The sequence below is a fragment of the Phascolarctos cinereus genome, unplaced genomic scaffold (assembly GCF_003287225.1).
Source record: "Phascolarctos cinereus isolate Bilbo 61053 unplaced genomic scaffold, phaCin_HiC Scaffold_4;HRSCAF=312, whole genome shotgun sequence".
In the NCBI taxonomy this organism is placed as follows: Eukaryota; Metazoa; Chordata; class Mammalia; order Diprotodontia; family Phascolarctidae; genus Phascolarctos; species Phascolarctos cinereus.
Genome location: NW_027555847.1, coordinates 307,864,373 through 307,882,408, shown reverse-complemented (window position 1 = coordinate 307,882,408; position 18,036 = coordinate 307,864,373). Strand labels below are relative to the sequence as shown.

Sequence of the window (18,036 nt, the reverse complement as noted above, 5' to 3'; positions counted from 1 at the left end):
TCAGGAAGTAGGCCTTCAGGGTTATTTTTGCAATTCTTTATGGGAAGAGGTGACATAGAGCTTTTTCTCTGTCCTAGCCAAAGATGTGGCTCTGTGGAGCCAGACTATGAGAGCAGGAAGGGATTTCTCCTAGAAATCATTGAGTCCCAAGACCTCATTTTACTGATGAGGACACTGGGCCTAGAGAGTGACCTGTTGAAGGTCACAGAGCACATCGGTGACAAAGCACTGTAGAGGGCTCCTTCTCCCATCTTGCATAGCTCATCTCATAGGTGAAATTCACAGTGAATTATAAAGAGGTCTGCTCATTTAATAAGCAAACTTCCTGTTCAAGGACAATCCACCTAATAGTGATTTCAACTTAATAATGAAGGCCTTTAGAATTAGCCATCAGGGTATTAAGGAACCTGACCTATGAATAGTTATATCTAGATAAAGTGTTTCTTATTGGTTTAACCTGAAACTATGCCCTCTGCTCAATTAGTCAAAGACAAAAGAAATGAAAAGAAAGAGCCCAGGTAAAAGGATTTAATCTTCAGAAAGCAGGAAATTTAATTTAGGAATTTACCATAGTTTTATAAATTATGAGCACTCAACAAATAGCAAATGATTTTTTTATGAGCTCTTTAAAAATAATTTATTTGTTTTCATGTGGAAAGTTTTAAATAAGGGCATCAATATTTAATCAGAATGACTTCACTAATAGAACACTACAAATAACCAAATAATGATTACATTTGCTCCATGAGAAAATTATATGATCATATACAATTTTTTGAAGGATATGACAATTTACTTGAGAGTCACAGGAACGTGCAAAATCTCAGCTGAATTTGCTTGACAACTTTCTACAAAATTCTGTTGGACAATAAGTTAAAAACAGTGATATCTTAATAATTTACAAATGGAATGCTGTAAATTCTTTAAATCAGAGGTCCTTCACTTTTTTTTGGTCATAAGCCCCTTTGGCAGTCTGTTGAAACCTATGGACACCTTTGCAGAATAATGTTTTTAAATGCATAAAATAAAATATATGTTTATAAAGGAAACTTGTTATATGGAAATATAGTTATCAAAATATTTTTAAAACACAAGTTAATGACCCTAGGTTAAGAACTCTACTATCTAAAGAAAATAGTTACTGTCTTCTATTGATGGCATGATTGTTAATCAATGTAACTTAACATCATTTATATAACTTTGGGAGAATTGGCAGTCAGTTTTTCTGCCTGCTGTGCTAACATCCTCTGGTGGGTGACTATGTGAAAATGATTATCATTTTTTAAGGGAAGAAGCTTTTAAGCTGGGGTCCAATGATCCTGTAAGGGTCTGTCAGAGATTTCAGAGGGGTCTGTGAACTTAGATGGGGGAAAAATCATCTTTTCATCTTACACTTCAGTTTAATTAGTTCCTTTTATAATTCCTTGTATTTCATTTTAGCACGTATTTAAAAGCATTATTTTGAGAAGGGGTCCACAGATTTCACCAGACTGCCAGAAGGGTCCATTACACAAAAAAGGTTAAGAACCCCTGTGTTAGGGTGCCTGGAGCCTGTCATTTGTTCAGTCTAGAGCCAAATGTTTCCACTGCTTTCCAGGAAACAGTCCAGCCAAAGATGCCAGGCCAGCTCTGGTAAGCAAACAGAAAGCCATTCTGAAGTGGGAATCTTCTCACTTCAAGGAGTTTTTGCTTTGGCTCCTATCTGGAACTTATGCAAAATAACTGGAGTAAAGGTGGCATTCTCATTTCCCCACCCTTCTCATCTAACCTGATCCAACAGCTTCTCAATAGTTAAATACTCTTCATTTGACCTCATGTGCTGATATGGACATAATTGTTAGCCTGTGTCTGAAACACACATCTGTCCGAACAGACATCTGCCGAGCAATTGCCGACTGTACAAGGTCATCTTACACAAGGTGATAAGTGAATCTTCTCCAACTTACATTGTACATTCCCCAGCACTATGTCCATTCCAGATGAGGGATTTGATGATTCATTTATCTTACCAAGGTGACTTCCCAGGGATAAATACAAAGGATCAATATTTTATTGAGTGAAATCTAAATGATAAAGGTGACCAGTTATAACCAACCACCTGGCCATCAGTTTGAAGGCAAGTGTTCTGGGAATCAGAGTGAAAAATAATAATCTTTGAATAACTTTCAACATTTAGGCTAACCCAAAAAGACCAGTTCAGGGAACCCCTTAATAGCTTATCAGTGAGAATTGTTTTTTTTCATGTTTCTAATGTCACGAACTTGAAGTGAAATCAAAGAGAACCTAGCCTTTCTTTCCTAGTTACTTTAGATTTGTTGCTATACTGATTTGAAATTCTAATCCTATGGTTCCTAGAAGACATGGGTTCAGTTCCAAACTCTGACACATACATACACTTTCAATGTGACCCTAGACAAGTCACTAAATCCCTGAGGGCTCTCAGGCCACTCTCTAAGATTATAAATTGTAGACCAGGAGCAATATATGGTGGAGGAAGTTTCCTTACTGGGTATTCTGTATATCACTGACATCACTGGTATGATTCAAAACATAAAAGAAAACTTCTCAGCCAGCTTTCTGGATATAATATATGAAGCTGTAAGCTAAAAGTCAAATTCTGTTGCTATAATAGCAATGATTTTACACTGTGCATTTTAAACAAAATTTTAAATATGAGAAGATCAAGGGCTGACCCAGCAGATTCTATTCTCCTTGGCATTTTGTAAAACCGTGGAGATATGCCATGTGTGAGCTGAAATTGTGGGGATATCGAGCCATTAAGCCAGCAGTCAGAACTCCAGCTGAGTCAACTTTGTGTCTTGCAGAGTTGCTACAAAAGAGATGCTCTCTGTTCCCTAATGGATTTACTGGGTCTTTGGGGACGGTGGAGGGTGGGGAGGACCAGGCTGCTGTTGAACAAATCAACTTCATACATAGTGTGAGGATGTCTATGTGCAGGGAAGAGGGAAAAAGAACACCTATTCATTATGGATCTGTTAGTGCCTGACATGATTATTAGGTCCAGGTTTTCATACCTGTTGGCATTACTACAAGAACTAATATTAATCTAGACTTTTCAGACTAATCTGGAATATTTTGCTACTGTTTTGGGAGAGTTTTCCAGAATTTGTGGGGAGGTTCAAAATAGTGTTCTTGATATCAAAAGGTTCGAGATTCAATGAGAGGCCCGGATAGGGGAGAAGGAGGAGGGATGTGGTGTGAGGATAGAAGGAATAGTGCCTGTACAACTTGTTGGAAAGTTATTGGTAATTACTTGAGGAAGATACAGGGAAGAAAATAAGGCTTATGTTACCAATAAGAAAATTCCACATCTGCTCTGTTTCTTGCTTTTGCCATATGTCTGTGTTTATACATGTACATACTTAGAAACACACATTTAAAAAGGCAAAATAGTGTGACAGTTGGCCTCAGAACCAGGAAGGACTTAGAACAACCTAACTCTGATTCCTACTGGATGTGTGACCCTGGGCAGGTTAATTAATCTCTCTGTGCTCTGGGCAACATTCTACGACTATAAATTACAGAGAAAGAGCCAGCCTTCACTGACTGAGGGAGTTTCCTCAATGAGAAATCCCCCATGCCAGTGGAATCACAGGATCAGTCCCTCTACATACATACATACACACATACATACATATAAATACAAAACACTATACAAAGGACAAGCTAGCACTTCCCTATGATTATCTATTTATCTATTAATCCATACAAACATAAAATAGGCTATTATATATGTACATACATATACACACATGTCCATATCTACATAGTCTGAATAGCAATGCAATGTGTTATTATATGTTGTACATATGTGTACACATAAGCACACACACATACATGTTGTTGGTTGTTGTTCAGTCATTTAATTATTTCTGACTCTTTGTGACCCCATGGACCATAGTGTGCCAGGCCTTTCTATCCTCTGCTATCTCTTAAAGTCTGTACAAATTCATGTTCATGACACTATTTATGCATCTCTTTTGCTGTCTTCCCCTTCTCTGTTTGCCTTCAATTTTTCCCAACATCAGGGTTTTTTCCAATAAGTCCCATCTTCTCATTATGTGGCCAAAGTATTTGAGCTTCAGCTTCAGTGTCTGACCTTCCAGTAAATAGCCTGAATTAATTTCTTTAAGTGTTGACTGATTTGATTTCCTTGCTGTACAAGGGACCCTCAAAAGTCTTCTCCAGCGCCACAATTCAAAAATGTCAGTTCTGTGGCTCTCAGTTCTCCTTACAATCCAACTCTTACAGCCATACATTGCTACTGGAAAAACTATACACACACACACACACACACACACACACACACACACACACACACACACATACATGTATGTATACACACATATATATGCATATATCCACATCCACACATGATACTTATGTATATACATATACACGCTAGTCACATACATGTATTGTATTTATATATAATATGTATTATGGTATTAATAAAGTAATTAATCATTAAACTAATATATTAAATAATATATTATATATCTCACAGTAAATACAGTGGTAGGCCTGAAGTAAGACTCATCTTCCTGAATTCAAATTTGGCCTTAGACACTTCCTAGCTGTGTGACCCTGGACAAGTCACTTAACCCCATTTGCCTCAGTTTCCTCATCTGTAAAATGAGCTGGAGAAAGAAATGACAAACCGCTCCATGGTCTTTTCTGAGAAAATCCCAAAGAACATCACAAAGAGTTGGACAGGACTGAAAAACACAGCAACAGCAAAATACCAAGGAAATACACAGAATTTCCATCCTGGTGTCTTTCCCAGATAAGAGTTACATCAGGATGGCAAAAGACAGGAGAAGAGGAAAGACATCTGAGGATCTCAGATCCCTGTAGCCACACTCCTTTAAAAGTCTTTTCATGATCTGGCAGGAAAGTGCCCATGTTCTGGAGTCAGTAGATCTGTTGCAAATCCCATCTCTGATGCTTATTCCCTGTGTGTCCCTGAATGGCAAGTCTCTGGGCCCTAACCACCTTACATATTTTTTTAATTTTTAAAAAAAATTTTTAGGCAGTTGGGGTGAAGTGACTTGCCCAGCTAGTAAGTGTTAAGTGTTTTGTCTGAGGTCACATTTGAACTCGGGTCCTTCTGACTTCAGGGCCAGTGCTCTATCTGCTATGCCACCTAGCTGCCACCTAGCTGCCTCTTCCCCCAACTACCTTATATACTGGGCTTAGATGCAATGATGAGCCATGATTCCAGAGGACAGAGTAGAAAGCATACTGCCTGCCCCCCAACAGAGAGGTAATAGACTAAATATTGCAGAATGAGATGTCTTTTTTGGACATGGCCAGCATGGGAATTTGTTTTGTGTAATTATACATATTTATAATAAATGTTTTGTTTCTTTTTTTTTCCAGTGGAGGTAGATCAGGAGAGAAAATAAATGCTTGCTGATTGAAAAATAAAATAATTAAAAAATAAAATGAAGGGGTTGAATAAGATAATCTTCGAAGTCTCTTGTAGATCTAGGATCCTTGCTCCTCCTTTCTCTCTCTCTCTCTCTCTCTCTCTCTCTCTCTCTCTCTCTCTCTCTCTCTCTCTCTCTCTCTCTCTCTCTCTTTCCCCCCTTTCCTCTTCCTAACTCCCAACCTACTTACACACTGGGCAGAGTAGGGTTGGTGTAAGGAGCTCCTCCCATCAAATATACTATTTAACCCTTTGCTGGTGGGGGAGCACAGGAGCATGTCTAAGGACAGCTACTGGCCTTGTTCACTGCCCTTCCCTCTCCCCTCACCGTGAGGGACTACTGAACTGCTTGTAAGGCTGCTCTTAACGGGAGTTAGATAGGTTTGAAAAATAGATTTGAGGGTGGGGGAAAAGGATGGTGCAGTGGTTCTCATTTTAACCGTTTGGCTCTGTGAATGGCTTGTGGTCATGCATTATTAAATCCCCTTCCCTCCTTTTGATCTGTTCTCTGCACCACAGGATTCCTACTCTGCAGTTATTATATAAGGAGCAGGGTAGTGTTGCAGAGACTGAATACAAATCCAATACCTCTTATAGTTGCACATGTCTAGTTGAAAGTTCACTATTTCTCAGCTCCAGTAGACATTCAGAGGACACGAGGAATTTGGGGTGGGGGACTCTGGCCACAGACATGACTGGAGTGCCCTGGACAGGCACCTGCTATTAGAACCCAACGTGGCTCTTCCTCAAACATCACTCAGCCAGGCGCAAAGAAAGTCTGGCTGACACTTACAGGACATTGCCCATTGAAAGGAGTTGTGATAATGCCCTGGATCTAGTAGGCATTAAGCAAAGGCCAATTAATTGACAACAGTGACTTGGAAGAGTACATGAGTCACTATCGTACATCACTTAGAGATGACCCCTGTGATACTTTTGACCTTTGCTACTTTTAAAATCTAATTTCAGTCCAAATTTAATGTTCTTTACCTAAAATGATGAAAGTAGACCAGGGCTACAATTATAAAGCAAAAGGGGAAGGTTTTTCAATTTGTATGATTGGACTTTTCGGTGCCAGAATTTTAGCTATTTATCTGCTGCCAAACATAGAATTCTAGAGCTCCTGTTGGAGGCTCACCTAAGTAGTGCAGTGGACAGAGCACCAGGTCTGGAGTCAGGAAGACCTGAGTTCAAATTTGGCCTCAGACACTTACTAATCAACTTAATTTAGCTAAGGGATACTGAGCAAGTCACTCAATCCTGTTTGCCTCAGTTTCCTCATCTGTAAAATGAGCTGGAGAAGTAAATGGCAAACCATTTCAGTATCTTTGCCAAGAAAACCCCAAATGGGATCAAGATGAAAAAGAATAATAATTTTTATCTCTTTTGAGGAATTTCAAAAAAGTGCAACTAAAATAAGGTGACTTTTGATGGCAGAGAGCTCATCAGAACAGCTAATTTTCTCTTCATGAGAATTCAGTGAACAAAGCTATATAGTTCATTAGTAACACTGCTTTCAAATATAGGTTTCTTTGTTAATTAACCTTTGTGTTTCTTCCTCTTCTGATAAAACCTAGGTACTAACTTATCAAGACTTCAAAGCCATATCTGAAAATATTCCACTCCATACATGGAAAGGATCCTCATGGCTTTCTGTTGCCCATCCGGGGTCACTATTTTAAAAAGTGAAAATACATTGTTTCCCTCATGTTTGATTGGTGGTAACTGAAGAGGATCAGTAAATAATATTTTAATTTGAAGTTTTCAATTGAGTTAGGGTACAATGTGAAACTCCTGAGTGGGGGAGGGGGATTTTCCACCATGGTTTTGTTTTAGAGAAAGCTATATCGAGGAATAAGAAAAAAAACAAACAAACCTCTATTTACTGAAAAAGTAACAATAACAATGTTAACTGGAGTCTTTTATTACAAGAATCACTACTCACTCATTGAGGGTGAGGTTTGGGGGTGGGTTAATAGAAGGTACAAATGGTAATAAAATCATGGACCTCTGAATGGTCCCAGTGGGAAAGGGAAGAAATTCACTTTCTCAGGTATGCAACTAATTAAAAAAATCAATGAAATTTAGCCCCTCCCCAAGGTTTAAGCCTCCAAATTTCATCTAGAACTACTTCATCCCCTCCATCTATGCACAGGAAAACTAAATTCATGAGAAAGTCCTAGGAATTGGAGGGGAAGTTATCTTCTTCAGTTTTCTGATATTGGATTCTGTCTTCCAGAATTATTTTCCAGTTTTCTTTCTCAGAGTCAGTTTTCTTTTAATTATCTCCTGACTACCCATTTGTATTCTAGTATTTAACTTAAGTCAGATTAAAGTATGCGCAATAAAATAACTGGAAGTGACCTCAAACTGTGAAGAGCCATTGGGCAATTTCTGTTGGCTGTGATATAGGAATGCATTTCACAGGATTAGGAAACATTCGTATGACTGGATGCCAAGGAGAATTAGGATCTAGTTAGGACCCTCATGTTTTACTGACATAGAGACTGAGGGTCACAAAGGTAAAGATGCTTGCCCAAGGTCACATGGTTAGCAGAGTCAAAATCTGAACCTGTATCTTGGACCCCAAATCTAGTGTTCTTTCCACCAACTCACTCTGCTATGGCATATTCTGCATTATGCCACTGATAGCAATGTGGCTTATCAAGTACCAAAATAATAATAAAAATGAATAATAACATTTAAGTTGATAAGGATGATGGAAATCAGCTAGTTGAACCCCCTGAGGCCCAGAGAGTTTAATTGACTTGCTACCCTCACACTACATTAGTAGTGCAATTTAAACAAAGCAGCATATAGAATGAAAGAAATAGTGGGATTTGAACCAATGTCCTCTGAGTTCAAGCCCAGGGCTGTTTCCTCATTCTACCTCCACAAGGTTTCTTTATGCAATCAGTAAGTCAGTCAGTCAATAAGCATTTACTACACACCAACTAGACAGTTTTTGATTAATTTTGAGGAGTTAACACAATCTGTATAATTTGGGGATTTGGGGTTCAGATTTATTATTAAGGAATTATTTTACTTAAAGAGCCGTGTAGTACAAATTTATGAGGGAATATATAATACTAAGTAGGTAGTTCAGTTCAATTTAAGACAACAGACATTTATTAAATGCCTACTGAATGCTGAGGAAAGAGGAATTACAGTTCTGCTTTGCTGGAGACCCAGTGCTTTGTTTTGCTTTGTTTTAATTTTTCCTTTATCTTTAAGCTTTAAAAACAAAGACAAATTGTAGATAATCCCTTAGTCTGGTTTCTATGAAGTGCTGAGTAATATATATTTCTGTTCTGAAGCTTATGACACGGGGGGGGGGGGGGGGGAAATGCGCCAATTAGCCATTTTAAAAAAATAGTTGGAAGGAAGGTAGATACTTTGTAGAGTTTCTGTTCTGGGGCACAAGGCCATAATCCTGAGATCAATTCCTCAGTCCAGTCCCACGAGACAACTGCCCCTCCCCTCCCCCCACCCCCAGTTGTATTCACAGAATCATAGAGTGACAGAATTGAGCGGTATCTCGGTAGGTCCTCTTGTCTAGCTTATCCCTAAGAAGCACGGTTTCAGAGCTTAAGGCTGTGTCCTCTACCAGAAAAAAGTGAAGGTACATGTACCATAACACTCAGGTGAACCTAAGCTGTGTCTATACCTTGGATTGTTGAGAGAATCCATGGGGGGGAAAAACCTTTTGCTTAAATCTTACTAGTGGGTTGCATTGTATACAGCTCAAGAAAGGAAAATACAGTTCAAAGCAATAGATACAGGTCATATTGTGTAACTTGAATCTGGGCCACCAGGAATAATTTAATCCTATAATGTTTTTGCTTTTCATTTTAATTTCTCATACTTTGGTTTTTGGTAATATTCTTAAATTGCTTGAGTAATTTAAACAAAGCAGCATATAGTGTGAAAGAAATAGTGCCTAATCGGAATTGCTATTCTAGTAAAACTTCAGTTTATCTATCACTTTTGATGATTGTATTTCCTGCTAGGATGGATTTACCCCTTTGACCAAAAGGTAAGGGACATGGCTTCCTACCATAAACCTCTTTGCATACCTAGTTTAGTCACCCAACTCCCAAATTGTATTAGGAAAACAGCTTTGACTTCTCTGCATTCACTAAAGGAAAAAGCTGAGTCAGCAATTGGGGAAGTAACATTTCCTATTACATAATTTTTTTTCCCCTCAAGGTTCAGAAAAAAAAAGTGCTCTTGAAAACTTATAAAATGGAAGTAATTGACTGAGATGTATCCACGATTGTTGTTCAATGTCAAATTGAGAATGCTTTTTTTTTTTTGGAGGGGTTATAATACATACAGCTCCCAAGTTAGAGCAGATACTTTCAGCTACATTTACTCTTCCATTTGACCTTTACAATGCTGGTTCTTTCATAGGGAGCACAGCTTTCAGAGACTACATTTGTGACCTTGAAGATAAAACTTACTGCTTTATGCCTGTTTGAAAACTCAGAGCACTGGCTGCTTTTGGTCCCCCCAAACTGAATCAAATATACAGCCAGAATAAACACTATCACGCCTTTTAAAAGGATAAACTTAGCTTTCCTTCTTTTTTACTTAGTCAGCCTGGAGATGAAAGGCAAGAAGCCCCAGCTTCTTTGGTTCTGCTTGTTCCGATTGCATAAGTGTCTTCACTTTCCTCAGGCAGGATGACCCTCATCTGAAGCTGGGACTGAGAAAATAGCTGCATTGTACTGCAGCCTCCTATCCTGCCACAATTAAAAGCTTGAGGATGCAAAGGAAGTGACTGGGATCATGCAGGGGCAATAGAATGGCATATGTGAACCCAAGCTTTAGAGAAGGGCCCATTTATACTGGGGTAAGCTACTTCTTCTGTATCTAAACTTACGTGCTTTTTATTTTTGTTCGCATTGCTCCTTTTGAAGTGGCTAATCAGCCAGCACTATATCCAGTTCTTTGAGAGCAGGCTCTCCTGAGCTTAATTCTTGCATCATACCTATTCCACAATAAAATGCACTGAAGTAAACTCCGTGTACTTTTCTCTACCTGGACAATGAGTTTACACTAAGAAGTAAGGCAGTATAGCACCAACTTAGTGTAGCTTGGATATTATTAAGCTGCATAACTTTGATTATCCGGTATTTCTTATCAGGACTAAAACAACCAAATGGGGAAGGGTTGGGGTATGGAGAGGGCAGTATTTGGTCACATACATACTAACCAGTAGGGGGAGGGGGAGAGGGAAGAGGAGTCAATGCAGCAGAAATGAAAATCAAGCCATACAAAGCCAGCATCTCAACTCTTTCTAAGTGATTCAAAATGATGTGTCTCTTACCTTGGATATGGATAATTCTGTCATGCTCCAGAGTGTAGTTGTCAGTAAGATGATCAGCCCAGGAGAGAGAAATCAGCACCAGAAAAAGTATGCACTTCATCTTGACAGCCACGAGAATCTTCTTCACTGTGAGGGCATCACATACAAACAGGCTGGTGAAATTGGGAAACCTTTATAGGGTTGCACTGCACAACTTATCATCCTATAATGGCTCTATAAAAATAGTTAACCCAATCTGCTCAGAAAGTTACAGGAGCTGTCCTGGGAGAGCTGAAGACTGCAGCTTTCACAACTTCAGCCCCCCACCCCACCCCCATTCCCAGTGGGTGAAGCCAGAGAACAAATGGTGTTTAACTCTATCTTTGCAGAAGTATACATCTGGGAATGCAGAATGCTATGCTTTCCAAACAGAGAGTTGCAGGGAGTTAAACAAACAGGATGGGTCTGTGATGAGAGAGGGCTGTTTTAAATCCAATCGTGTTATGTCTTTGGGGTTTTATTTAACTGCTCTAGATCTGGTATGTATGGAATTGAAAAAAAAAAACTTGGTTACTCTACTTGCTCATTTAGCACCTAGCCTGATGGAGAAATAAGCAGAAAGCCAGGACAAGTGAATAATATTTGCATGACATTTCCCATGTACCTTAACTGCTGATTAAGTCACTCCCTAAGCAGGATGTTAAGTTAGCTGGAGCTAAGTAGGAAAGAGGACAAAAGGTGTCTGCCTGAGGAGAAGCTGCACATTTTTATCACAAATCCACTTACCATCTTAAAGACTGAGTCCTTGGTGAACGGCTGAAAAATCATGCACAAATTAGACTGGAGCGGTGCATGCTGCCACTGCAGCTGCACTGATTGATTTTTCATTCATTTCTAACTAAAATGCTGACGCACCAACTTGGTGTGTGTGCCAGGTAGGGTCTCTGCAGTGAGCAGAGCTGCGGCTGCAGGGAAAATCTCTGCCAGAATGGCAGGAGTAATTAGGCAAATGAGGACCTGGAATAGATCAAGGAGTGGAACACCTCAGGTGGTACAGAAGGGGCAGATTTTACTGCTGTTCTTTCTTGTGATACTGACAGTCATATAGAAAGAGGACTTCTACCCCTCCCCCACCCACTTGGAGGCAAAGGGCTACAGGAAAAAACTCTGAGAATTAGCAAAATGCTGAGATTTGCATTTTTTTCCCCCTTTTTAGCATGGTGAAATTTCAGATCACTTCTCTTGTAATTTAAAAGTTGAAAACACTTAGAAGAGGTATTAGTTTTCTCCCTTCCTTCTGCTTTTTCTCTCACATTGCAATGCAGTCGTAAGAAAATGATTTCCATGGTTCAAAATAGAATTCATCCAGCACTAAATTGTAGCTCCATTTTTTTTTTCTGCCCAAGAACTCCCAAATCTAAGGTGTATGCCGTAAGTTCAAAGAGCTGATTCCTAGAGTTCCATTCAGATATGCCTCTAGAGTCAAGATGATGTGGCAACTATACTTTCCCACAAGATTCTTCAAGTTTCTTCTTAGGCTAAATTAAGTCCTAGGATTTTCTTCTATAATGCAAGTCAATCTGATGAATCCTTATTAAATGCCTACTGAATGCAGAAGATTGCTTGGGACATTGTCTTCTACTTAAAGACCTGAGAATATTTATCCTCTCTGCTATATAGAAATGAAAGTTAAATAATGAAACCAAAGACAGACTTTCTCAGAGGATGAAGTGTGTGGGCTTCAGAATATTACCTGTTTTGATTTTTCATAGATTCAATTAGTTTCATTTTCAAATGTTTAATTTGCATGTTCCTGTTAGAAAGTTCTATTATTTGTTGTAATTTAATTCATTTCAAAATTTATTAAATGTTTACTACGTGTAGAGTATGGCGGTAATCTTGCCTTTGCCCTCGTGAAGGTTACTCCCTAGCAGGGGATATCAGATACAGATACAATCAGAACATAAGTAATAAGTGATATTTACATATTTAAAAGCTTACAAAGTACTTTACACACATTTCCTCATTTGAGCCTCGCAACAACCTTGTCAGGTCAGGGGATTGGACTTGCAGGTTTAGTGAACTCCCTGTGTGAAATCTCCCTCCAGCGATACTGATCTAGCAACTTATTAGTAACTTACAAAACAAGGTGCCCTCCAAGATGTCAGTGAATAGATTTCAAGGGGTCCATTTACTTGTATGGGGAAACAAAATGACATCTTTTATTTTCACTAACTTTTAACTGACATTTAGTATTTCCTTCCATTATGAATGCAAGCGATACACCTTATTTTGAGAAGGGGTCCACAGGCTTCACCAGATTCCCAAAAGGTCCATGGCATGCATGTCCTCCCAACACACACACACACACACACATACACACACACACACGCAAGGAATTACCCTACAACTGAAGAGATGCTTGGGGTCAATGAGAGGTTATGACTTGATTGATGAATCAGAGGCAGGAAAGCTATATTATCTCTCTCATTACTATCTCCATTTTAAAAGTGAGTAGACTGAGGCATTGAGAAGCTGACTTAACAATGAGATCAAGAACATAAAAAGGCCACATGATTTTCATGATTAGGTATGCTACCATGAAATCAACAATTATTTATTGACTTACCACATGCCTACTGGCTCTATCTATTCTACAGTGTGCTCCGAACTGGGCTTGGTATTATGTGGCTAGGCTTCCTGAAATTTAAAGTATGTCTACATCTGTTTCCCAGCCCCCAACTCTTCTCTGCCTACATCCTAAAACAAACTCCAAAGATAATGATGCAAGAAGAAGTGAAATTTGAATTGAAATACAGAATTTGGAAATACTTGAGATAGGAAATATAGGATTTAGATGGCTGAATAGGAGAAAGGATATTCTGAGGAAGGGCAAGAACATGAGAAAAGCCAAAGAGATGAGACAAGGCATGGCTTGTAGCTCCATATAGGTGGAGTATGATCTCCATAGTATGATTCAATAGCTACCAAAAAGTTCCTCTTGTTCCCTAATATTAATGTCTGAAATTATACCATTAGAGATTCATTCCATTGAGTTCTTAATAGCTGTAATTTAAAATCAAAATACATCAAAGAAGGAATAACACAATATGCTATTATCAGGCATTTATACCTTAGTATCATCTAGTTTATAAGTTGCTTCCCTCCTTCAGATAGCTGAGAACAGTGGAGTGAGAGAAGGGATGTCTTAGTGGTGGAGAACAAGACAATATACTTCTGAAGTATTCTGTTTTGGCCAGGGAGGCAGAACTATTTAGGCAGCCTAAGTAGGGGCGGGAGCTTTGCTCACTGAGCAGCAAATGAGCAGCCTGAGGTCAGAAATAAGAATGAAAAAGAAAAGGAAGAGTGAGTATGATGAAGACAAACTTTGCCCTTTTCAGAACTTAGTTTAGAGCTAGCCCTGATAACATGGGAGAAGAATGGATGGGGAAGGATGTGGATAGAGAAAAACACCAGCTTGGTTAAAAGGAAGATTGAAGCTGGGATATCCTCGTAACTAAAGTTATAACTGAATGGTTAATGGGGTTATAACATATATTTGGTCACTGTGGTGGTCATTTTGAAGTCCATGGATCAAATATTAATCCATAAAATTAAGGAATAAGAGCACTTTTTGTTGAGAATTCACCAATAGGTAGAGGAAAGACAGCGTGGCAAATGAGGATATAATAATAATAACAATAGATGATATTCACATGGTTTCTAAGAGCTTTACATACATCATCACCTTTAATCCACACAATAATCCTGTGAAATAGGTACAAGTATTATTGTCCCCATTTTATAGGTGAGGCAACTGAGACTCAGAGAGGTTGATTGCCTGTAGTCATATAAGCAATAAATGTAAGAACCAGCTTATCCTGAATCCAAGTATATGAGCTTTACTCTTGGCTATGCCTCTGACTAGCTCTGTGAATGTGGCTCTTTGTCTTGGCTCTTTTATCTGCAAAATGGCATTGATGTCTAGTCTATCTCACCAGGATTTAGTGGGGTCAAAATAAGATCACACATGAAAGACTTTGATCTTTTTTACAGTGCTTTACACATATTGAACACTTAATAAATGTCTGTTGAATTCCATTGACAGAGAGATGCTTTACTAGAACCTCTCTTTGTATACTGTGACAGAGTGATTACATATTCCTTATCTCATTTGATCCTTACATCAACCCTGGAAGACAGGCAGCCTAGTATGGTAGATACAGAATTGCTCCTGGAATCCTGACTCTGCCTTACTGGTTCCAGGTAAGCCTCAACTGCTGAGCAGGTGCTACCTCGCGTTAAAAGGAAAGTTCTTCATGGGAAATCTCCATACTAATAAAATCACAGATCCAGTAAACACACACACACACACACACACACACACACACACACACACACACACCCCACAAAGACCCTGAGATAAGCTTTATATTCCTTGGGAACAAAGACTTTTTAATTTTTTAATTTCCAGTTCAATGACTATACACACACACACACACACACACACACACACACACACACACCCCACAAACACCCTGAGATAAGCTTTATATTCCTTGGGAACAAAGACTTTTTAATTTTTTAATTTCCAGTTCAATGACTATACACACACACACACACACACACACATACACACAATATATATATGTACATACATACATATACATATATATATATATATATATGAATAGATCATTAAATAAGCTTTTGAGACCTGTTAAAGACCTTAGCTTGAAAATGCCAAGGTCCCCACTGCATCCTGGGCCATTTCCAGTCACCCTGATCTGTAACTCACCACTTGACTCTGATGGCTCTGGAGGAGAAAGTGAGCACAGCCCTCCCTCACTTAAATCCAACTCCTTTGTATGTCATGACATCACCTCCCTGATGTCTGGGTCCTCTGCAAGAACAAAGGACAAATAGCAAGCAGATACTCTTTTATTGAACGTCTGCTACGTAACAAACACTGTACTCGTTGCTGGGATTACAAAGACAAAAGTGAAGGAGTCTAAAAAAGTTTGTTGAATTGAAACAAGAGAGATGAGGTGTATGACCCAAGGTCCAATATCTTGGGAAGTGCTAGGCCTGTGTCTGGAATCCAGGTTTCCAGACTCCAAGCTCTTTCCACTATGCTACACTGTAGGCCTAATCATTATCCGGTTCTTTTATCAAGTTCACAACTACAGTAAGGTATCTTCCAGCTCTAAATCCTGTGGTCCTCCTGCCTACTGATACCATTAGAAATTATTAATGCTTTTTTTTACCCCTGAAGGAAGAATTTAATCCTTTAATTTTTCAGTTATATATAATATATGGGTATATATTATAAATCCATAAAATATATATGCATGCATTTATTGAGAAAGAGATAAGAGGGAAGAAGAAGTGAAGAATGGGATGGAAAAGAGAAGAGAGAGAAAGAGGAAAAGAGAGAGAGAGAGCATTATGAAATGGAGAGAGAGGTAGTCTCAAAGCCAGGAAAGCCCTGGATTCAAGTCTGTCCTTTGACACAAACTGTCTTATGTGATCCAGGGCAAATTACTCTCAATCTCTCAGTGCTTTAGGAAATTCTCTACAACTATACATGGCAGAGAAGGTGACAACCTGCATTGGTAGAGGGAGTTTCCTCACCCTGTAGTTTTCTGTATTAATGAAATCAGAAGTCTAGTCCCCATTCCTATATACACATACATTTGTTGGTTTGTTGTTGTTATTGTTGTTCAATATGTGAGCAGTATTAGCTGCACCCCCACCCAACAAGCCAGTTCTAGCTGAGCAACACTGCTATTTTTTTCTTCCTCCTCCCTCTCTTTCGTCTGTCCATGTGGGGAGTCACACCCTTACATGTGGATCCTCTGTCCAAAGGAATATGAATTTTGATTGCTTATACTTTACAAGGTATCTTGAGGTTTGGGGGCTAGATTTTTCTCTTCCCTACTTATTTATTCTATCATTGTGTTTTGTTTTTTTTAATAGGACAATTAACTCTTTTGTCTCATGTAGTTTTAACTTATTATTTCTTGAAATATAGCACTGGAAAACCAGGCTTTGATGAAGTCCATTATGCTTCAAATGGAGCTACTTGACTGTGCCTTTAAACTCAAATCACTCTGCCTCTCACTAATTGGGCAATAACAGGCCCCAGTCCAAACCTCATTCGCTTATTGTTTGGGTTTTGATGGCTCAGAGTTAATGTAAATAATAACTGTTTCTGTTCTTCCCCTCCCTGATTGATTCTTTTGTGAAAGCAAAGCAGACCATCTTTTACCTTAGTTCTTATCTAACCTTTAACTACTAAATGGGTATTGCCTCAGACAAAATGAGACCCGGGAAAGATCTTAGCCTAAAAGGGCCAAGGTCTTCCACTGAATCTGCGCCATCATCAGTAATTCCGACCTATGTTTTGCCATTGGACTCCAATGACGCTGGAGGAGAAAGTGAAGCTGATGACTTTGCACAGCTCTGTCTCACTTAAATCCAATTCACTTGCAAGTCAAGACATCACCCTCCTGATGTCATCGGTCCTCTTTGGGAACCAAGGATGGAACAGCAGCAATAATGTTGTTCGGTTGTTTTAGTCCCGTCTGATCCTTCGTGACCTCATTTGGAATTGTCTTGGCAAAGATACTGGAGTGGTTTTCTATTTCCTTCTCCAGCTCATTTTACAGATGAGGAAACTGGGGCAAACGTAGTGAAGAGACTTGCCCAGGGTCACACAGTTAATAAGTGTCTGAGATCTAATTTGAACTCCAGTCTTCCTGACTCCAGGCTTGGAGCTTTATCCACTGCTTACATACATTTCTACACACCGAGACATATACAATTTTGGCACAGTTTTTCAATGAGATTAATAGTGTTTGTCACCTTAACATGTGAGCATTCACACACATCACCCACAGAGTGAATGCTTCTTTTTTATGTATGCAAAGTTAGTCTGACACTTGCTATTTTCATAGCAGAGTTGTTCTCTGGCTTACTCGAAATATCATTCTTGCTTCAGAATAGGTGATAATAGCATTGTCTTGGAGAGAGAACACACAGAAGAGAAAATCCTCAATAGGGTTTTAAGAGCCAAATGAAATTTATAAATCAAATAAATGTTTTTCACTAAGAGTGAAATCATTTATCAGTCAACACTCATAAGTGCTCCATTTGGCCAACAGTCTGCCTCAGTAAGACAGATGTGAAATGGACTCTGCTAGCTTGGCAGGACACCATCAAATGGCCCACCTAAAATTGAGAAACCAAAAAAAAAACAAACAAAAAAACA

At 38.9% G+C, this 18,036-nt stretch overlaps 1 protein-coding gene across 3 annotated transcripts in view; it reads right to left on the bottom strand.

Annotated features, from left to right (window-relative positions):
* Positions 1-18,036, bottom strand: part of HAPLN1 (hyaluronan and proteoglycan link protein 1) — a 95,326-nt gene that overhangs the window by 26,207 nt on the left and 51,083 nt on the right. For all 3 annotated transcript variants that reach the window (XM_021007980.2, XM_021007973.2, XM_021007966.2), the window contains one exon: positions 10,785-10,910. In XM_021007980.2, coding sequence (XP_020863639.1) covers positions 10,785-10,884 — 100 coding nt within the window. In that variant the 5' untranslated portion in view covers positions 10,885-10,910. The remainder of the gene's footprint in view (positions 1-10,784; positions 10,911-18,036) is intronic.